This window comes from Cibotium barometz, chromosome 20 (genome assembly GCF_041138505.1).
Source record: "Cibotium barometz isolate CiBa-2024 chromosome 20, ASM4113850v1, whole genome shotgun sequence".
Taxonomy (NCBI): domain Eukaryota; kingdom Viridiplantae; phylum Streptophyta; class Polypodiopsida; order Cyatheales; family Cibotiaceae; genus Cibotium; species Cibotium barometz.
In genome coordinates this window covers 21,542,771-21,566,705 of record NC_141065.1, presented here as the reverse complement: position 1 = coordinate 21,566,705, position 23,935 = coordinate 21,542,771, and the positions used below count along the sequence as shown (strand labels likewise).

General features: G+C 43.6%; 1 protein-coding gene across 2 annotated transcripts in view; it reads left to right on the top strand.

The window, feature by feature from the left end:
* Positions 1 to 20,774, top strand: part of LOC147627662 (Cytidine/deoxycytidylate deaminase family protein) — a 31,807-nt gene extending 11,033 nt beyond the window's left edge. Inside the window, exons 2-4 of one of the 2 annotated variants that reach the window (XR_015268287.1) lie at positions 17,455 to 17,753; positions 17,876 to 18,996; positions 19,201 to 20,774. Coding sequence is in view for 1 of the 2 variants with exons in the window: in XM_086814586.1 (XP_086670712.1) it covers positions 17,455 to 17,753; positions 17,876 to 18,524 (948 nt within the window). In the remaining variant the exon portion in view is untranslated. Of the gene's footprint in view, positions 1 to 17,454; positions 17,754 to 17,875 lie in introns of both variants that reach the window. The other variant, XM_086814586.1, reaches the window with a different exon arrangement.
* The last annotated feature ends 3,161 nt before the right edge of the window (positions 20,775 to 23,935 follow it).

The following is a 23,935-nucleotide window of genomic DNA, read 5'->3' as shown; positions in this document are numbered from 1 at the left end:
GCGCTCCCGTACTAACGCCTGGCTCTCCCGATCTCGGCACCCATGGACCGTGGTTCTCCAAAAGCTTGGACTACCCGGCACCGAACGGGTGATAGCAGCAGAGAGTATCCCTTATCAGATTTACATCAAAGTCCTTTGCTTAAATCTCAATCCACCTACCTGTAGCTCGCTAGTGGAAGACAAATACCCGAGGCGCCTAAGTGCAGCTGCTAGAGATGGACACCAGGGCGCGGCAGCCTACTGGCAAGAGGAAAGGGTGCGCAACCGACTGGAGATCCGAGCGCAGCCGTCAGCTGTCTGGCGCAGTGTCATGGCCTTGTGAAAATGGAACAGCACAAGTGTGGGCATGGTGGTTGCTGAGTCAAAATATTAAATGATTCACATTTGGGGTGCCCGGACAGAGATAATGATGTGTGGACATCTCCAGGTGTGAAGGGGGGAACCAGAACATTAATATTTTAATGTTTTATGTATGGTTGCCCCTAGGCCTTAGTGGTCCCTAGGGAACTTTAATTATTATTAAAGTTGGGGCCCTAGGACAAGTTTGGAGAGGGGGCAACTCCACTTTTGGAGTGCATGCCTCTCTCTCTTCACTCTTTCTCTTGCTTTTGGGAGACATGCGTGTAGGCTCAAGCGTGGAGAGGAGAAGGAAGCTAGGCGGCTGCTGCAGAGAATTTTGGCTGCTAAAAACTGTGTGAGAAAACAGGCCGTACAAATCTGTACGACTGCAGGTACAATTGTACGACTGCAGGTACATGCGGCACTGACAAGAATCTATACTGTGGGTGTTGGTGGCGGCTGTTGCAGGCGACTGCAATTGCTGGTACAGGTCGTACAGTACTGTACGACTGCAAGTACAGTGTACGGACGGGTCTGGAGCAGGCGGCGCTGGACAGTACGAGTGCAGGTTGTGTTGCAGGCACAGACCAGTCCAGCAGGTACAGACGCACGTGCAGCTAGAACTGCTGCAGTTCTGTCCAGACTGGTACAGACAGAGCCGTACAGCTGCAGGCGGCGCTTTTCTTGATATAGGCGGCGTTTTCTTGGTACAGTCGGCGCAGCATCAGAGGGCTGCAGGTACAGCCCTGAGGTGGATGCAGGGAGGAAGGTACAGACAGGTACACTCACACGTGTGAAGCAGGGTTGTTGAAACAATTGTCTGCAAGTACAGACTGGTACGGTCATTTCCTCCGGTGCAGATCCACGAGCTGATTTTGGTAAGCTCTGAATTTGTTCATCTACCTTTCTTTCCATTAGCTTATGTCTGCTGCAGATTTGTACTATGTGGCCCCTTGTGAGAGGAGGGGTATGGCAGATTGAAAAGGGTGGAAATAGAGATTGGGACAGTGAATGTATGTTTGTGCTGAGTTGTGGGATCATGTGCATGAGATATGCCAGATGTATGCTCAAGGCTGTCCTGCTGAATAGTCTTGGCTGATCAGAGGGAAGCACAGAGTGTTGCTTTGAGACACAGATCTGTGTGTGTGAATCCTCTGTGCTAAGAGGTATTGTGGGCTGCCAGATTGGCCATACAGGTGTATTCTCTTGGCTGGTTTTGTTGTACTCAGCCTTTCATATTTTTGAAATTGAATAAGGAAATACCGCAAGGGGCGCCAAGCTTTGGGGCCAACAGGTGTCGTTCTATTTTCAGATTTGGGGCACTCTAGCTCCAATCCAATTTGTTTTCATATCTAGACTACAAGTGGAAGGGTGACTGCTAGTCCACCGCACTTTGGTTTCTACCAGAGGCCGGTTTCACGCAGCCGCCTGTGGAGTGGGCGTAGCCGCCTATGGAGTGGGGCAGCCGCCTGTGGAGTGGGTGCAGCCGCCTGCTGTGGAGAGGAGTCTGATGGGATGGTCGCCTGCACAGTCGTATCCCCAAGCTGGTGAGGTGGTCGCCCATATGTAGGTGTTGGAGAGGGCACACGTCCAACAGCTGGCCGCCCCCCCCCCTATCTTGCATGGAGGCGGCCAGTTCCAAGGTGGGGGGTGGGTAGGTGGCCATGCATCCACCCCCACACATAAGGGGTTCCCTTTACCCTTCATGACTCAAGCGTGGGTGCCCAAAAATGGGTGCCCACCCCACCAAGTAATATTTGGGGAGGGTGTCCACTCTTTAATGAGTGTGAACCTGCAACCTTATAAAAACAAAGGTTAAAAAGAATGCTATAAAATAAATAAGTGCAATACACTTACCACCTATTCACACGCAACAAAACTCGTCAGAAGACAGAGCAAACTTCACGACTCACTGGCAGGCGTCCCCGCTCAGTAAGTGGCATGTCAAACAAGCAAACACAAAAATACAAGTCATGCGAAAACAATTCCAAACATGCAAAACATGAATGCATGTGCAAACAGTATCATGGACATATCTCTCGCTCATGGAACAAGTACTAAACATCTGTCGGGCACAATGATGGCACGACAGAAAACATAAATCTCGGTCTTCCTATGGAGTGACAGTCCCATAGGTAAGACATAGATCCAGGCATGAGCCTTCCTATGGAGTGACAATCCCATAGGCAAGACACGGCACAAATATTGGCTCTTCCATGGCGTGACAATCCCATGGATAGAACACAGTCCTGCTAACACACGGGTGGCACCAGTCTGGCTCCCGTCCATACGACACCATCCTGCTAACACACGGGTGGCACCAGTCTGGCTCCCGTCCATGTTATGCAAAAATACTGGCCCCTTCACATGAGACACCGGCTTAGCCTCACGTGAACGAGACACAAATCTGGAGATGGACCAAATGGTCGGCCAATTGGTGACATCCCCCCAGGCTTCTAAAGAGTTGTCCTCAACTGAAAAGCCTCAAGATATGCCTGCAACAGCTGTGGGTAATCAACAAAATAATCCTCGTTTACCCACTTTGCATCAATGGGCAAATAATTCTTGAACTTCACAAGGTATGTCCTGGAAAGCTTTCGTGCAGGTAGCTTTCTCTCCTTGTGAAAGACAATTTGTTCTAGCTTGAGGATCTCCTCAAGCTCATCAATCTCTGGCGGATCTTCTGTGAGACAGGCTCGTCAGGATCTGGCCTGACATATTTCCGAAAAAGACTCACATGAAATGCATTGTGAATCTTCCAATGACTAGGTAAAGAAAGCCTGTATGACACTTCATTGATCTTTTGAATCACCTTGAAGAGTCCATAATAGCGAGGAGAAAGCTTGGGGTATGATCCTGTCACGTGCACACCATTCAGGTGTACAGTGACATGGCATCATTTCTAGCATCATAAACATCATCAGGATTTATCATGCATTTTATGGGCATTTAAATGAATGTTTTCAGCATGTACCACATGGTATGAGTTGGATTCAGCATGGTAGCATCACATTAGCCATATAGACCAGCATTTGGGGCTTGTGGAGGCAGCCGACAGCATGTATACATCAGCCGACCAGCGTTTGTACCATTTTAGGACATCTATGGTATTTTATCCCAGTCATGGGCTTTTTGCATCTGGCCGGCTGCAGCCAAGCTGGCCGACCAGCACCTGTTCCCTCATATAAATAGAAGCGCATCATCACATCTCAGAACAGAGCATTCAGCAAAGTGTTCTCCAGCGTTTCTCCTCCAGGAAGCCTTGGGAGCAGCATATTCAGCCACGCATCAGCATTCAGTCCATCATATTCAGCAAACGCATCTATCTCCCCAGCGTTTCCTTCCCGGGTAACAGGAGAACATCTGTGTTTCAGCATCACATCAGCATTGCTTCAGTCCCAAAGCCATCCCTTCAGCGTTTCCTTCCCAGGAGACAAGGGAAAGACAGTGGGACAGCAGTTCATTCAGCATAACAGTATATTCAGCATATAGGTAGCATATTCAGCATCATAGATCTATTCAGATCTCATTGTAACCGCATTCATCATCTAATATAGCTGCATTGCATTGACACATATTTGTCTCTCTTAAACATCATTAAGTGCAGTTTAGTTAGACTAAGGTTGTGATTACTACGGTCAAAGACCTCACATGTCACAGATCCTTCTCGTCCTGGCCTCTTCCGAAGCGTAGCCTTCATAAATTTCAGCAAAACCCAATCACCTTCTTTGACTTACATGTCCCTTCTATGCTTGTCAGTAGCTTATCTTGTGACCTTGCAATGGCTGTCCGTACCTCAGCAAAGGCTACATCCAAGTCACGAACATACTCATCAGTTGCAAAAATCTCATCCTTTGTACGAAGGATGGGTGGCAATATCACTCTGCCATAAATAATCTAAAATGGGTCCTTTCCCGTGGAGGCATGAATCGTATTGTTGTAGGCAAACTCAACAAGTGGAAGATACTTCTCCCATGCAGTGTTTTGATCTGCCACATAACACTTCAACAAATCCAACACGGCTGAATTTGCAGCTTCACTTTGGCCATCTGTTTGGGGATGATAAGCTGATGAAAACTCAAGTTTAGTGCCCATGTTATCAAATAAAGCCCTCCAAAAGAGGCTCGTAGTCTTGGGATCTCTATCCCCAACAATGGATTTAGGCATACCATGATGTTTGAAAATATTAGCAAGAAAAAGCTTTACCATATGATCAACTTATGGTTTTCTGACGGGCAAGGAATGAGCTTGCTTGCTAAACCTTTCCACAATGGTCCAAATAGCATCATTCCCATGCTGGGATCTAGGCAAGTCCATAATAAAATCCATAGTAATACTTTCCCAAGGTTGTGAGGAAATAGGCAATGGCTGAAGCAAACCTGGAGGTTTTTGCCTGTCAAATTTCACCTTTTGGCAAGTAATATATGCACGTACATATGCCTCAATGTCTTTACGCATGCTTGGCCAAAAGAAATATCTCTCAATCATGCGTGTAGTAGGCATGATACCTCTATGACCAACATAAGGTGGAGCGTGACATTCCTCCATAACCTTTGGACGCAAATCCTTCACCACACATAGGTAGTTATCCTTCATAAGATAACCCTCGTTGATAACATAAGAGGCATGTGAGTGACCAGCCATCAAATCAGTCCATATATGGCAAAAATCAGCATCCAAATGATACAAATCTCACATAGCAGATAAGTCCCCATGAGAGGCCACTGAAATTGCAGCCACATAAGGCCTCCTGGATAATGCATCTGCCACCACATTTTTCTTTCCTTGAGTATGCACAATCTGAAAATGAAACATGGAAAGAAAGTTTGCCATTCTCATCTGCTTCTCCGAAAGCTTTGTTTGAGATAGAAAGTATCTCAAGCTTTGATGATCTGGCTTGACTACAAATTCAGCCCCAAGAAGATAATGTTTCCATATCTTTAAGGCATGAATTACAGCCAAGAGCTCTTTCTCATAGATATCCATATGAAGCTCAGCATCATGTAAACGACGGCTCTCATATGCAACTGCATGCCCTTCTTGATTTAGGACAGCCCGTATACAATCGCCACAAGCATCACATTCCACTATCAATGACCTTTGTAAGTTGGGAACAATCAATACGGGTCCACATATGATAGCGTGCTTGAGCTGCAATAAGGCATCCTGTTCTTTTGGAGTCCATTTGAAAGTGGTTTTCTTCTTTGTGAGATCATGTAGAGAGGTGGCTATCATAGCAAAATGCCTTATGAAACGCCTATAATATGAACATAATCCCAGAAAACTACGTACTTGATGTACGTTTTGCAATTCTGGCCAATTCCGAATGGTTTCTATCTTTGCAAGATCCATTGTTACTCCATCCTTGGATACAATGTGACCCAAATAATGTATCTCTAAAAGAAAGAATTCAATTTTCTTGGCATTAATGAAAAGTTTATGCTTCCGCAACTCTTCGACCAGTGACCAAATGAGTTCTATGTTCCTGCTCATTCTTGGAGAAAACCAAGATGTCATCAAAGAATACACCTTTGAATTTGCGATGGGATCGGAATATCCTATCCATCATACGATTAAATGTGGCAGGAGCATTGGTGAGACCAAAAGGCATCACCAAAAATTCATATAATCCAAAAGCTGTCCTGCATGCAGTTTTATGGACATCTTGTGGCACCACTCGTATTTGGTGATAACCACTCTTCAAATCAAGACGGCTGAAACAATTCGAGCCATCAAGCTTATCCAAAATGTCATCAATACGCGGGATTGAGAATCTATTCTTGATGGTAAGCTTATTTAAAGCTCTATAGTCCACACACATGCGGAATGTCCCGTCTTTCTTTTGAACAAGAAGCACAGGAGAGCAATAAGGTGAAGAACTAGGCTGAACCAAACCTTTCTCTAAAAGCTCATTTACTTGCTTCATGATCTCTTCTCGTTGTGCGCCACTCACACGGTATGCGGGTTTGTTAGGTGGAGAACTCCCTGGCACAAGATCTATGCGATGATCCTCGGGCCTTTGGGGAGGTAATTCACCTGGCAATGCATCAGCAAAACAATCGTTGAATGCATGAAGAAAATTCAGCCTATCGTAAGTCATAGTATCCACATTTTGATGACTTGGTACAATGCTATCACGAACAAAAACCAAGTACGCAGAAAGACTCTTTTTCATTGCTTTATTAATCTGGATGTGAGATACAAGTGGGATGGAATCCCCTTCCTTGCCGGCATCAATGAAATGCATGCGGCCTCTATGCATAAAAGAAATCATGTCTCAAGGGGCTTGTGCCTTCCCTGTAAAGCATCAGAACCACGCGAGGCACTTGATGGGCCCCTCGAATTAGGCACTTCCAAAGGGTTGCCTTGGCTGTCCATTGTGTTAAGTGTGCTAGAAGCAGGGTGTCCAATACACAGGTTCGTTTCCCCACTAAGAAGAGGAAAATAACCGTGCTTTGATACCATGAAACCGATCCCGTCAAGTGGGAATAGACTCCGTTGGACACCCACACGCGTAATAGCACAACTTAAATATCACAATTTGAATGGACAACTTAATAACAACTGAAAACTGAAACGAAATGAAATGTTGATCAATGGACACCAGCACTGGGGCCGGAACGGGCCGACCCCCCCCCCTCAATATATGATATATTATTGGGAGTATTTAAAAGATACAATGCTCCATGGATTCAATGAACCAGATGATGTCCATGTACAATTGAGATGAATACAGTTACCAAACAAGAAACTCGAAGTAGACGTTCGAAGGAGAGCAATCCACTTGAGTAGTTTAGTCTCTACGGTCATGTGTCTCCACTGGAATCTGTAGAGAGCGCTCCACTGGTGTTCTAGGACCACGCACAAACAGGCGCTCCCGTCCTAACACCTGGCTCTCCCGATCTCGGCACCCATGGACCGAGGTTCTCCAGAAGCTTGGACTACCCGACACCGAACGGGTGTTAGCAGCAGAGTATCCCTTATCAGATTTACATCAAAGTCCTTTGCTTAAATCTCAATCCACTTACCTGTAGCTCGCTAGTGGAAGACAAATACCCGAGCCGCCTAAGTGCTGCTGCTAGAGATGGACACCAGGGCGCGGCAGCCTACTGGCAAGAGGAAAGGGTGCGCAACCGACTGGAGATCTAAGCGCAGCCGTCAGCTGTCTGGCACAGCCACCTGTGGAGTGGGGCAGCCGCCTGCAAGGGGGAGAAGAGGCCTGGGCGCAGCCGCCTGTTGTCTGGCGCAGTTGCTTGCAGAGTGGGGCAGCCGCATGTGGAGTGGGCGTAGCCGCTGTGGAGAGGAGTCTGATGGGATGGTCGCCCCTGCACAGTCGTATCCCCAAGCTGGTGAGGTGGTTGCCCATATGTAGGTGTTGGAGAGGGCACACGTCCAACAGCTGGCCGGCCCCCCCTATCTTGCATGGAGGCGGCCAGTTCCAAGGTGGGGGGTGGGTTGGTGGCCATGCACCCACCCCCACACATAAGGGGTTCCCTTTACCCTTCATGACTCAAGCGTGGGTGCCCAAAAATGGGTGCCCACCCCACCAAGTAATATTTGGGGAGGGTGTCCACTCTTTAATGAGTGTGAACCTGCAACCTTATAAAAACAAAGGTTAAAAAGAATGCTATAAAATAAACAAGTGCAATACACTTACCACCTGTTCACACGCAACCAAACTCGTCAGAAGAGAGAGCAAACTTCACGACTCACTGGCAGGCGTCCCCGCTCAGTAAGTGGCACGTCAACCAGGCAAACACAAAAATACAAGTCATGCGAAAATAGTTTCAAACATGCAAAACATGAATGCATGTGCAAACAGTATCGTGGACATATCTCCCGTTCATGGAATAAGTACTAAACATTTGTCGGGCACAATAATGGCACGACAGAAAACATAAATCCCGGTCTTCCTATGGAGTGACAGTCCCATAGGTAAGACACAGATCCAAGCACGAGCCTTCCTATGGAGTGACAATCCCATAGGCAAGACACGGCACAAATACTGGCTCTTCCATGGTGTGACAATCCCATGGATAGAACACAGTCCAGGTCATACACGGGTGGCACCAGTCTGGCTCCTGTCCATGTTATGCAAAAATACTGGCCCCTTCACATGAGACACCGACTTGGCCTCAAGTGAACGAGACACAAATCTGGAGATGGTCCAAATGGTCGGCCAATTGGTGACAGCCTGTTTTCCAGATAGACGTCAAGTCGGCTTTCTTGAATGGAGAGCTTACATAGGAGGTTTATATTGATCAGCCGCCAGGATTTGTTGTTCCGGGCAAACAAGATCATGTGTACGCGCTGAAGAAGGCTTTATATGGTCTAAAGCAGGCTCCGCCAGCTTGGTACTAGCGGATTGATGAGTTCTTTCAGAAGCTCGGCCTATAGATTTCTGTCTGGCCATCTATCTATGGATGGTGAAAGAAAGTGAAGCAAATAGAAAACACAGATGTAGGCCGAGGTACAAGACCTGTAAATGCTGGAAACTGATGTTTACTGTTGAAAACTGAGTACGAAGGAAGCCCGTAGGTGTTGTACAATGGTAAGAAGCAGAAGTAGGGGAAAGGGGGTCAACCCTTATATACTCCCCCAGAATGTTGGTCGGCCAATTGTAGCTCGGCCAATTGTAGTAGGCCCAGAGTAGCATAAAATGTTGTAAAATACCTAAAAAATGGTAGAAAAATGCTGAATAATATCTACTAAGATATGCCAATGCAGGGCCTCATAAATGGCCAATACAAGCATGAAAATGGTGATGTAGACCATTTGGAGATGATATAATCCAACACCTCCGCCACATTGTCCTTGGTAGAACAGTAGGCCAGTCGAAGAAGTCCCAACTCGATCCAGTCACGTACAAAATGATAATGTGCTTCAATATGTTTGATCGTCCCCGTATCATAGGATTTTGGGCTAGAGCAATAGCACTCTGAGAATCCGGGAAGATAGTAATTGGGGAAGTATGGACAGAGTACAAATGCTCCAGAATCTGATGAATCCAAAGTGTCTCAGTGGAGGAGAGAAGGTAGGATTTATACTCTGCCTCGGTGGAAGAAGCAGAAACAGTTCTCTGCTTTTGAGACTTCCAAGAAACCAATCCAGAACCAAGCATGAAGCAATATCCAAATGTAGACCTCCGACTATCAATACAACTTGCCCAATCAGAATTTGTGAAGCCAACCAAATCAGTACCACAAGAGTAGGTGCTATCATAATCTGAAGTACCTCGAAGATAACGAAGAACTCTCAAAGTTGCCTGCCAATGAGACCTCGAGCGGCCGATGAGAATTGGCTGAGGACACTCACAGCACAAGAGACGTTTGGACGGGTATTGGCAAGGTAAAGCAATGAGTCAACAATCTGCCGGGGTGTATCATCCTCCTTGGATAACTTGGCATTGGGATCCATGGGACGAGCGAGGTGTACAATTTGACAACCCATAAAGTGAGAGCAGCTTCCTCACATACTTTTGCTGAGAAATGAAGATAAAGTCGTCTTTTTGCCAAACCTCCAGCCCAAGAAAATAATGTAGAAGGCCAAGATCAGTCATCTCAAATGTCTCTGAAATCTTGGACTGAACCTGTGTGAAACCAGTATCTGAGCCAGAAAGAATGAGGTCATCAACATACAAAACAATGACTCAAATATCTCCATCAAAAAGAAGCACATAGATATCGCTGTCAGCATATGCCCTCTCAAAGCCAAGAGATAACAAGAAGGCATCAATCTTTTGGTACCAGGCACGGGGTGCCTGTTTGAAACCATAAAGAGCCTTCTGTAGAAGATACACATGGGTGTCCTGTCCCTGAATCACAAAACTAGGAGCCTTCTCAACATAAACTTCCTCCTCTAAATCTCCATTCAAAAAAGCGGATTTGACATCCATCGGGAACACGGGCCATCTGAAGTGTGCAGCCAGAGCCAAAACAATCCTGATGGTGGTATACCTAGTTGTAGGAGCAAATGTCTCATCAAAGTCTTCACTTGCCTTCTGAGCATATACTCGAGCAACAAGACGGGCCTTGTACTTGTCCAAAGTATCATCTGCATGAAACTTGACTTTGAAAATCCATTTCACACCAATAACACGACGATGTAAAGGCCGTGGCACCAAAGACCAAGTGTTATCCCTCTCAATAGAGGGGTTCTTCTGTTCCACAACTCCATTTTGCTGAGGAGTGTAAGGAACTGTAGTCTGTCTTGTGAATGCCCTTCGAAGCAAGGAAGTCATCCAGTGGAACAAACTCGCCACCATTATCAGTCCGGAGGAATGAAACTCTACCTCCAGACTTTCCATCATCGCGATCTAAGTCTTGAAACTGGCAAAAGCATCTGACTTGCGAGCTAGAAAATATACCCAGACTTTGCGAGTGAAATCATCCATAAGAAGAAGAAAATATCGAGCCCCGCCAAGAGACTCAACCTCCATAGGTCCTGCAAGATTTGCATGTATAAGCTCCAGTCTTCGGGTTGCTTCATGAATGGCCTCCTCTGGAAATGCATCTCGATGATGCTTGCCCAACATGCAGGATGCGCAGATGTGAGAGAGAGACCCGAGCTGAGGTAGTCCACTGACAACTTGCTTAGAATGGAACTTTTGTAAGGCAGCAATGGGTACATGGCCGAAGTGAGAATGCCAGAGAAGTATCTGTCTCATAAACCAAAGCCGTCAAGGGGGAGAAAAGCTGATGAATATGGGAATCAGTGTGAGGGATCTGGGAAGAAAAATTGGTGATCTTGTGGAGATCCCGATCATGGACTCCATTGGCAACAACCGAGAGAGTCTTCTTGTCAATTACTTCGATGACCTCATCATCAAAGTACACACCAAGTCCCTTTTGAGAAGCTTTGTATACTAAAAATGGATTTTTGGAAATCTGTGGTACATGTAAGGTGGCAGAAGAACCCAAAGAAACATTACCAACACCGGTCAGAGGAAGCGAAGAGTTGTCACCGATATGAACTGAAGAAGAGAGAGTCTGGTAGTCCTCCAAGATATGAGCCTGATTGGTCATGTGGGTAGAAGCACCACTATCACCAACCCATTCCACCGCTTCAGGTGTGTCACTAACTTCTTCAGGAGAAGTCATATTTGTGATCACAAGGAATGAATCTTGTGACGAAGTGGATGAGTTTGTGACTGCCATGTATGCAACTTTGGCAGTTCCCTCCTTTGAAACTTTGCCTTTATCTTTGGTGTTGTCCTTGTTAGATGCTTTAGAAGCATCTTGGGCTTTATACTTGGCTTTGGCTGCTCGAGAATCATCATGACGAGCAAAGCAGCGAGCCTAAGTATGACATGACCTGCCACAATAATCACATTCATTGCTTTTGTCCTTGGAGTCCTTAGAATCCTGTTTACCCTTGCCTTTGCTTTTGTTTTTGTTGTTGGAGTTTCCTTTTTCGCCTTTGCCTTTGCCCTTGTCAGAGGCAACAAAGGCAGACTCCGACTTGCCTTTTCTGCGAAGCATGCACTTGTCGTTCGTGACTTCCTCAAAAGGGGGGAGAGGATCACGGAAATAAATATTATCCCTAAAAGATTCAAAGGAAGCATGCAACTTACCAAGAAGTTTATGGATGGGATTGTTGATGGTACTTCCATACTCCTCAAGCTGCAGCTTGATACGGGTTAACTCTCCAATCTTCTCAATCAAGTTATCTGACTCATTGATTGTAAGCTTCTCCAGATCTGACTCCAATTTGGCAATCCTCACTGTCGAAACTCTCCCATACCTCCTCTGGATCTCTGTCCGCATTTGATGAGCATTACTCTGGGTAGAGACAAACTATGCCTGTATAGATGGAGTCATGCAATGGATGATGATAAGATGAGCCCGAGCATCCAATATGCTTCTCAAAGCAGGGTCCACCAAGTGAGGTGTGGAGATAGCCATCCACACACCGGCTCCTTCCAGCAACAACTGGGTGTAGAAAGACCAAGTATGATAGTTGGTTGCCGTAAGCTTCATGGAGTCACTGACTTGGGGAGGATTGTAGGATGGTATGTGGGTACGGGTGGGAGCAAGACCTAGATGAGAGAAACTTAGAGAGGAAAGATTGGGAATAGGAACCACCTATAGAGCGGCGGAAGCAAGGGATCTAGGCTATGATGGTGCTGGAGAATCAATAGGAGGAGCAGCAGTAGTAGAGAAACCTCGTGAAGCCATGTCCTCTGACAAGAAACTTCTCTGAAGAAAGGGGCTGAAAAAATCAGCAAGAGAAAAAGGTGGGCTATGTCATCAGCTGTGGGGGCCGTAAGCTTGCATCGGACAAGCATGGAGAACTTACTAAAGCGATCCACAATGGTAAAACACTAAGTGTTACGAGATCCGGTGGATGCGAGTTGACATGCGAGGGATTGACCGTAGTAAAACAACCTTAGGCTTAACTAAACTGCACTTAATTATACTGAGGAGATAGACAATGGTGTCAATGCAATGCAATGCAACTATATTAAATGAATGGTTACAATAAAGATCTATAAATAGACAATGGTGTCAATGCAATGCAACTATATTAAATGAATGGTTACAATAAAGATCTATAAATAGATCTATGATGCTGTACTAAATGAATATCCTTCTCAGAATGAGAGAGATGCTGAATGCTGATGGTGACTGAGGTCCACCCTTTGGATGCTAGCTTTCCTCTATGTAGGAGGCAGGAGGCTGAACTGAACTGAATGCTTAACTGTATGCTGAATATGCTGAATGTTGCTTTTGATCCCCTATGCTCCACAGGCTGGAAACGCTGGAGATCTATGATACTGAGATGATCTACTGAATGAATGATGCACTGCCTTATATATGAGTTATGATGCTGGTCGGTTGTACCTACTGCTGTCTGCCAGTCATTTGGGACTTCACGACTTCATTAAATGCTCTAATGTTGCTGTTGGCTACTGACCAAGCCCTGTCGGTTGGTTCCACAGTCCATGACTTGATGTTTACATTTCCTAGATACTCATGATGCCTTATGTGCTGCTGTTGGTGCTGGAACAGTTCCATACACATGCTCATGCTGTGATATATGCTGTAAATGCCTTGGATAATACTTGATGTTCATGAATGCTATTTGATTAATGCTTATGGATGCTAAGAATGCCATGTCACTTGTACACCCATTGGGTGTGCACGTGACACTGGTAGAGGCCCTACAAAGTCCATAGAAATGTCGATGAAAGGTTCGTTGGGGATAGGCAAAGGTTGAAGTAACCCAGCCTTTTTCGTATGTGGAACCTTAACTTTTTGATTAATCTTACATGCTTGAACGTGTGGATAAAAATTACGCCTCATTTTTGGTCAATAAAAGGACCGATTCAATTTCTCGAGGGTACTGTTGATACCTCTATGTCCTCCAACTAAGGAGTCATGGGCATCATGGAGAAGAGCTGCTCGCTTTTCCCGAATGACACAGAGGCGGTTCTTATAGAACAACCAACTGTTCTGCACTGAGTAATGGCCAGGATCAGAATTGAGGGCCAAACTGTATTGAGTACCAAACTTAGGGGAATCGACATACTTATCTTTCATGCTATCTAAGTCTTTCCCAGTGATTTCGAGAATGGTAGACTCCTACATGGTCTGGATGTTGGCCTTTCAACTAAAAGCAACTGTGACTGGGTTATGCTTACTAGGAATGTACTCGAGCATTCCTCCAAATTGTTGAAAGATCTGACTCCATCTTAAGTGCTTGGTGGTCTGTTTGAGGGCCAAACTGTATTGAGTACCAAACTTAGGGGAATCGACATACTTATCTTTCATGCTATCTAAGTCTTTCCCAGTGATTTCGAGAATGGTAGACTCCTACATGGTCTGGATGTTGGCCTTTCAACTAAAAGCAACTGCGACTGGGTTATGCTTACTAGGAATGTACTCGAGCATTCCTCCAAATTGTTGAAAGATCTGTCTCCATCTTAAGTGCTTGGTGGTCTGTTTTGACTGTGAAAACCTGTCCATAAAGAAAAGGCTTCCAATGTTTGGACGTTGTGATCGCACCCAAAATAAGTGTCATTGTTAAGGCGTTATCTTTAATAATTGGTCTATCTACAACTATATTTTTACGAGTGTTGGTATTGTATAGTCATGGCAATTTGGAAGCATCATTATTAAGGCCTTATATTTAATGAACAATCATTTTTCTTAGATTTGCAAATATCATATTTTCGTTACTGTTGGAGTCTCCTCGGCTTCTGGTTTAGAAGTAGCTGAGGTCGATATCCGTAAGAATGAGAAGAAGGTCAGTTCTACGATTGGTGAGAGCATGTGCTTGTGCATCTTTTTCTTCTTCTTCTTTTTTGTGTGGAAGTGTGTGTAAGGGCTTTTTGTCACAAACCGAATAATTCTTTTCGACGACATCCAACTTTCTATTGTAGTAGGCCACGAGTCTATTGTCCTATTGAAGAACAACACCTATGGCTACATTGCTCGCATCGGTAATAATCTCGAAAGGTAGATGCTAACTTCATAACAGGCGCTTTTGAGGCTGCTTTCTAAAGTGCACGGAATGCATCAAGCGCCTTGCTTGTAACTGTGACTTTTTGTCTACGAGTTTTCACTCCCTTGAGCAATTCGGTGAGAGGTGCTACAAGGTTGCAAAATTGGTGAACATGCGTATTGTAGGCTTGGCAAAGACCTACGAAAGAGTGGATCTCTTGGGCGGTCCGAGGGATATCCCAATCCAAGATCTCTTGAACCTTTGAGGGGTCCAATCGAATCTCAGTAGAACCGATGATATAGCCCAAGTATTAAACCTATGTAACGCCAAAGATAGACTTTTTGGCATTTATGTAGAGTCCATTATCTCGCATAAGTTGCAAGACTTTCTTCACATCTTTCTCATGTTGCTCCGTAGTGGCTGAGAATATAAGTATGTCATCAAGAAATATGAAAACAAGCTTACCAATGAGGACTGCGAAAATCCTAGACATCATTTTATTGAAGGTTGCAGGTGCATTGGTAAACCCAAAGGACATGACTACGAACTCGTAGTGACCACGCTTTGTTTGGAAAGCTGTTTTTGGAATGTCGGCTTAAAAAATGTGGACTTGACGGTAACCACTCTTGAGATTGATCTCAGTGAAAAAATTTGCACCGTCTAAAGGCTCCAAAATGTACTCGATCCTTGGCATAGGAAACTTATTCTTAATGGTGAGTTTGTTTAATGCCGTGTAGTCTACACAAAGGCGTGCAGACTTGTCCTTCTTTTGGACAAATAGGATGGGTGTAGCAAATGGTGAGGAAGATGGCTGAACGAATTCAGCTCAGAGGAGCTTAGATAACTGCTTTTCTAGCTTGCCCTCTAAAGTCTTGGAAAGACGATAGGGAAACCTGCTAGGAGGTTCTGATCTAGGGACCAAATCGATATGATGGACCTCAGGACGGGATGAGGGGAGACTGGGCGAGAGATCGTCCGTAAGCATAAAGTCCTGGTGTCTAAACAGGAGGTCTGCTAACTGTGGGACTGGGGATGAAGATAAGATAGCCGCTATCGAGGAGGTAGAGGCTATCTGAGCACGGTATCCCAAGGAAAAGCTATGACACCTGTAATGTGGTCTGTATGGATACTAGACCAATGTTGCCACCAAGTGATTGCCTCACCCGTGAGGTGGAGAGCCGCTACATGGACTTTGTCTTGAGGATTTGTTAGCTTTGCCAGTGAAAAATAAACATTAAACTGATGAATAAATTGATTGACAGCTAAATGATCACACTTATCATCGTACTTACTAAAATTTGGTTGAGTTCAGATGACGATTGTTGATGTCACGGGATGTTGGTTGGTGGCACCTATGGGTGGGAAACTGAAGAGAGGTGTTGATATTTCAGATGCAAGGCCTCCTTTTTCCGTTGGTGTTCGAGTAACATGCGCTCTCGATCGAGCTCTCGTTGGCGCTCTCGAGCGGCGAGTTCAGCCTGACGCCGGTCTTCAAGCTTGCGTTGGGCTTTCTCTCAATCCCGTCTGTTTGCTTTTTCTTCTCGCCGTCTCCTCTTGTCTTTGTTGTTCCATCTGAAAGAAGAGGGTGACGAAGTGGAGGGTAACTAGAGGAGTGGGTTTTGTTGCTGTTGCCTCCATCCTCCAAGAGTTGGAGATGCTCCATGAGAAGTTGGTTCTGTGCTCGGAGTAGAGCTATGGTATCTGTAGTAGGAGGAAGAGCATGGTCTCCTTTGGGGGAGACGTCTTCCTACTGATGTGCTCTCCTCTGTAGACATGTTCCGTGGCGCCTGCCGTTTTTGGTCGTTGCGCCTGCCTACCCGTTTCTAGTCGTTTATGGCTGTTGGGCCTTGGCTCTTCTAGCCGATCATGAAGCATCATACGTCTCCCCAGCAAAGAAACGCTGATCTCATGCGCAGGGTCCTCTCCCCACTCCAATCTTTCTCCCCAACAAAGAGATGCAAAAAGGTATCATCCATGAATTTGTGCTATTTTGCCTGAATGAATTTGTGCGCTCAACGCACAAAATAATAGGATGTTTTATTGCCGACCATTGAAAAAATCATCACGCTTTTGAGTTCGTTTCAAGCTTCGGGGGGATCCCCCCGGTGGCAGAAATGTAGAGAGAGTAGTGTAAGAACATGCTATCTATATGGTGTTGTCTCAAACACATTGCATAGACTGTCTCTCTAGCCTCTAGTCTTCAGCATTTTTTTGTCATTGACTCATTTGAGTCCGTACATGTATTTTGCCTCCTTAAGGCTTAGTCCTGACTCCTGAGTCTTGACTCTCGAGTCATGACTCATTTTGTATCTACTTAATTATTAATATGACTCAAAAGCTTACCATTTTAGTGTAAATTTGTGCTCATTTTGATGTATTTCCAAAGTAGAATAAGTGTAGAGTAGAATTTTTTTTTTTTAAAGTATTTTTTGAGTGCCGTTCCCTCCCCCGTCCCTGTTCCCTACTTATGCCTGTCCCCGTCCCCATCCCCATCCCCCGTCACCGTCCCCCGTCCCTTGTGACTATGATCCTGTCACACAAAGTCTCACACTGCCTTCTTTATCTTGAGTTTTGCGAGTCTTTAGCAATCCAATTTATTACTTCAAACTTTAAGAGAGAGAGAGAGAGAGAGAGATTCTTGCTTTACTATATGGTTGCTGGCCTGTACAGGTTTTTGCATTACGAGAGGCTGGAGAAAATGCAAAGGGATCTACAGCTTATGTGAGCTTGGAGCCATGCAATCACTATGGCAGAACACCTCCATGTACTCTTTCACTGATCCAAGCTCGTGTAAACCGAGTGATAGTGGGAATGCTTGATCCAAATCCTATTGTTGCAGGGAAGGGAATAGACACACTAGTGAAAGCAGGTATAGAAGTCATTGTAGGAGTGGAAACTCCATCATGCCAAGCCTTGAATGAGGCTTATATTCACTGTATGCTTGAGAAGAAACCTTTTGCTACTCTCAGGTATGTGATAGCTAGCTACTACAAGTTCATTTCTTGTACTTGTGCACACATAATGCTCATGAACAAAATCAGAGCATATGGTTAAACTTATTGACACTGATTGTAAGGGTATCACTCCGCAGGTTTTCAGTGTCACTAGATGGAGCATTCCTGGAGTCTCATTCAGTTGACTGTAGTGCAGGCAGCTACTTTTCAAAATTGCTACAGGAAAACGATGCAGTTATTGTGCCTGACACTGCACTTTTGGACAATCCAACTTTAGTTTCTGCGGAATCTGGGTCAAAGCAACCCCTCCGGATTGTGCTGTCAAGTAGATTTGACCTCCCCCTTGAGTCAAGCGTATTCGACACCTCTCTTGCATCAACATTGGTGATAACTAGCGAGCAGGCCATGGTGGCTGACTTGGAGAGTAACAGCCAGAAGGGTGGTCAGTCTATGGATTCTTTGTTGCGGGAAAAAGGGGTTGAGGTGGTGACACTGCGGGAGCTTGATTTGGACTCCATTCTTGATGTCTGCTACCAACGTGGATTTTGCTCTGTGTTACTGGATTCCCGTGGTCGAGATCTGTCTGGTCTTGGAAACTCTCTGGGCAGGCAGGCTCTGGAAGAGAAGGTGCTACAGAAACTCGTAGTGGATATCTCACCTACCCTTTATGGACATACTAAAGGTGGTCCGGGTTTTACCATCGACAAAGACATGCTGCCCTTGGAAAGGGTAAGCTCAAAGATGTCGGGACATGATGTGATAATTGAAGCCTATTTTCGAAAATGATATACTGGCATCTTCAATCATGGAGTGGCGGTTACTGCTGATTACTGCTTTTGTTGCTATTACTACATGTATACTCTCTTCAACCTGCCAATATTCAGAGATCGGTTGAGCTTAATTGGTGGACAGGTTAAGAGTGAATTGATGCCATTTTTGCATGAATTTAGCATTTGCAATAATCATGAGCAGTAGGGAATACTACCTTTTATGGCTCCAATTGGGCAGTGCCAAAAGCTAAGCGTGAGCTGTGGAATATTTGCATGTAACTGACATCCACAATGATCGTCGGTTGATGGAGTTGTAAGTAAGTACCTTTCCTCATTCAAATTGTGCAGTGGGTCCAAATCATTTGACTCCGTGATCACAAGTGCAGCTGAATCAGGAAGGGTAACTGGGTCTTGGCCTTAGCAAGTCAGGTTTCTAAGTCACGTCTCGACAACAGCTACTGGCAGCATTTTAGCCACTTGTTGATGAGGTAACTTATGTTTACTTAAGCTAGTTTTGCAACTGCATTAAAAGTGTTGCTCCAGGCACAAGAGTTATTTTCTGAGGGCAATCAAGATATCTCCCCTTACACGGCTTTCTATGTATACTTCAAATGGCCTTGCTTTATGAACCTTTTAGCATTTTACTATTTTTGGTCTTGAGTTTGTCCAATTTTCTTTATTTCTGCACATAGACGAGGATCGATTCATCACAGGGTCAGTTACCAAGACATCCTCAAAAATGGAAGGTAAAGGATTATGAAGGACTACCATCTGAACTTAACTTATGGCTGCCGGTCTCTTGCACCATATCTTGCAGAGCTCTTCAATGAAGCCACTCGCAAAGATTCCCCAAATCCTGGTCAGAGAATACCATTATACCTGTCCATGAGGCAGGGAACCCATTGCATTCACAGAAGTACAGCACCATATTTGATGGCTAAGATTTTTGGATCAGTCTTAGAGGCATACCTAATCAGAGAGAAAAAAGGGGCACAAGCCACGGGCCAGGAAGGCTTTCTGGCAAGCCCACTCAACACAAGACAACATCTTCACCCTTACTCATTATTGCGGCAACCAAATATAGGAAGGAGAGGTTAATGCTGCTTTGTCGACTTTGGCAAAGCATTTGACACAGACCTATGAGCAAGTTTCATCGGTAGGCTCAATTACAGGTCAAAGAGGTCATTCTACAAAAACAGTATATGAGTAGGTTATTAGTTTGGTACCCACAGAGCAAGGATTCTTAGAGGTAATGCATGGCACTATTTGGAGCAAAGCAGGGATGCCCACTTTCTTGTACATTAATCCCCCACTTTCTCCCACACTGTATACATTGATGAGCTTACCTCTTGATGCACTGCCATCACTCAAGTATAAAGAGACCCTCTTATATATAATAGCCATATATTGTGACTTCTTCCCCAGATTGACAAAGAAGGGCTTCTTGTAAAGATCTGTACACATCACATATACTAAGGATCTTCATGGGGTAGTTAATGGTCTTGTCACATTGGCTTCACATTGAGACAAGGAGGGATGTAGATGTGATGTGCGAAACAGTGAGCTATGCGTACGCATAATGACGGATATGCATGAGATTGAAATGGTAGTCTGTGGTCATACATGCCCAGCTTAATACGAGACAGAGGGATGTTTCATTGCTTGTTTTGACAGGGAGGGAGGTAGGTGTGATGCGAGAAAACAGTGAGCTATACATCCACATAATGACAGATATGCATGAGATTGAAACGGGAGTGTGTGGCCATATGATGTCCTGCTTACTACGAGACGGGGGTGTTTCATTGCTTGTTTTGACAGGGATTTGGTCCTCTCTGCAAAATTATCGTGGAGTGTGAGGATTTGAAATGTGTGGCCCTCTTCTTAATATGAGATATGTAGGGATAGAGACATTTAAAATTTATGAGGCATATGGAGACACAAAACATTCTTTTTCGGAAAAGCAGGCCATGCAAAGGTAAAAGTAGTAGATTGGGACTACAGCAGCAATGATAACAAGGCATCGTGATTGCTTGCTACATCAAGCCAGTGAAATACACCCAATGGCATAGTGGACCCTGTTTGATCTCATAGGATCACCAAATGTGATAGTTAAATGATTATGTAACCCCATTAGTGTATGAGGGGTGACAAGGTTCCTGACTCCACACATTGGTATACTTCACTTATTTGCGTTTTTGGAGATGCCTTGTACTTCTTCTACCATTGTTGTACTACCCATTATGTTTTATTTTTTCTCATGGTCCAATTTTGGTCTTGTGAAGATAGTCCAGAGTGCCTGACCAATGTAAGTGATGTAACAAAGCTTTCTAGTCTTGAATGAGTGCAATGGCATAGGAAGAACTTGTGATTTTGTCATTAAAATGTCCAAGAACTATATCATCATAACGGGTGACCCAAATTCCATATGCTTCTATACGCATGGAGACACACATATTGCCCAACATGCAAGCCCATGGTGCCACAAAATCAGGTAGAAGCATCACCTTCCTTGAGGACATAATAATGGATATTGCAAATATTAAGACCACCATGCATCTTAGCTGAGCAAACCAAATATTTCTTCATTAGGACGAAGGGTTTTTTGTCTTTTTTTTGTTTTCCACGAGCATTCTAGGGCTTTACACATGAAAATGTCAACGTCTTGCAAGACCAAGGCAACAAAGGGAGATTGCACTATTCGAAGATGTATATGCAATGGCCATGTAGACAGCTTCTGATATTCAATTTTTGTGATGCATTACTCATTGAGTCTCTTCTGCGAGGGACATCTTCCATCCAATGGGTTATCCAAGATGTCTGACTATCTGATTAGGTGGCAAAATTTGTCCTGGCCATAGTAATCTATGCCAATCATAAATTTTTAGAACAACTTTGATTTCATAAAGTTGATGTTCAGTCCAGTAGTCAACCCATATAGTGACAGCTTGCATAATTACCCTCACACCACATTGTGTTTCGAGGAAAAAAGAAAGAATCATTAGCATAGGCTTGAGCCACATTTCCCATGGAAATTCCATGTAGCAAGTCATCCTATGATAACTTATCCATATAGAGGAGCATTGGATGTGTAGCAATAGCATATAGCAAAGCGTTGAAAGGACATCCCTTTTTCTGACAAATTTTCCTAACTTCTAGGGAGCTAAAAGTTCACCTTCCAAAATGTATTTTGATGTACCTACTTGATACAGCCAAAAAATGACATTTTTCATTTCGCACCCAAATAAGTCTATATTATAGGGAATTTGGAAAAATCAAATTAATATCTTTAAATTAATTTTGGTAATTTCACTAATTTTGAAAGAGAATGGTAGTTACTCAAGGTTGATGATAACACATATGGAGTGTTTACGAACATCGTTAAAGCTCTACTGTAGCCAAGAAAATATCCATAAAATTTAAAGGAAAAGTATAAAAAATAATTAAATTCTAAATATTGGGAGACTAATATGTACTAATTCATAAACAAAAAGTGACCAACATAGATCCAACCAGTACTCTAATAATCTAAACTCATTGGTCTTCATCACAGTCCTTAGATGTTGCCAAACTCTCCTTTGTCTTAGCACACACATTTGCTAGAATCTTAATCTTTTGTGACACATTTTGCTTCTTGGTGACCCACGCAAAAACTATCGTGTCTAATAGTTTCCAACGCACACGATCATTTTTATTACACATCAATAATCTGTTCCAACAATCTCTATAAAGTTCAACATCATTAACATTTCTCTTTTTGTATACAGGTGTCCAATATTTTATTAAAATCCTCTTGTAGCTTTCAGATGATCTATTTGACATCTATGTTACTTTGAGCTACACCCAACCATATAGGATATATTAGTTTCAATGGTCGAATAAGAGCAAAGTCTCCCTTTCTAACATCAACCACGGGTTGAAAAGCTTGCTTTGGTCCTTTACTTTGTGGTTTGCAAAATAATGATTATCAAATTCTTCCAATCCTAAGAATTCATCATCAATATCAATAGTTATATCATTTGCATGTGCCTAGAGTTCTTGGCCAAAGATTTTAATAGAAGTCCCCACCATGGACACTTTCCAATATTGTATGTAATCCTTAATTCCTTTTATCATCTCTAAGTGATCTTTAATGTACTTAAACATTGGAACAACACATAAAATCTCTATCGATAGTATTGTGTCACCATCACTATCCTTCTTTCATAATTCAATACCAACATCCTTTAGCAACCATTCAATGGATTTAGGATGCACTTTATATTGCATGAATGGAACCTTTTCTTACATGAAGAATCTGAATTGTAATGGTCTTGATTGCCCCACTAGCACATCTTATTCCTTGAAGTATGGGACATTTGTCATCAAGAATGGGATTGGAGTAGTAGTTGGCTATCCTTCTTGAATATTTTCATTAAATGTGGAAAGGTGAATGTCTAGCTAGTCCTTAGTTTCTTAGAAAACCTACTAAACATTGGATCAATATCCTCATGTGTAATGACCAACCATCATAAATCCTAACTAGACCATCTTAAATACTCCTTTTGTAACTAACATTTTGTAACCAACAATGATAGATAGGCGAACAAATATCGATTCTTGTTCTCTGAGGCACAATTGTCCAATTGCAACATCAAATTCTCTGGCAACTTCTTAAATTTTGAACCAGGATTTGTGTTCAACACTTATGTTGCTATCCCAACATCATTAAATGTAGTTAAACAAACACCCATGTATTCGTCATGCGAATAATGCTGACCAAGAGCCTTTCTAGACTTTAAAGCATTCAACAATGTGCTAGTAGATCTGGGCTTACCATCATTGGAAAGATCTCCATACTCATGTCTATCACACCTCTCAAGGTTTCTAAGACACAAGGCATGAGAACCTATTGTGAAATCGTTTCTCCATGGCACATATCTTCCTCATGGGTTGCATGTATCTTCCCTATAACGACCATCACATATTAATGATCAACTTGGCACATTCTCCATGAGAAAACTCAGATGCCATTTGCCCTACACATTGGAAAATACATTACTTTAGTTTTCCAAATTAGATCGTGTCCAAATTTAGTTAATAGAATATATATTATAATCTATCGTTAATATCATCTTCTTTCACTTACCACTTAATATAGAATTGGTCAATTGTCCAAATCTATATACAATATGAATATTTTTAAGGTCATTACCAAGTATCCAAATCCTTCAACTCCACCGAATACATGGACTACTCCATTTTTGTGGGATTATTACCCAAACATTTATATATATCCCATTCCTGCTTCCAAATTCCATAACTCTCTAAAAAAATAGTAAGGTGTCCAAATCTTTCTCTAATATGAAATTCTATCACATCCTAGTTTTATGAACATAGTCATTTGAATATATATATCCTCCCACCCAATACCACTCATTCTACATTTGG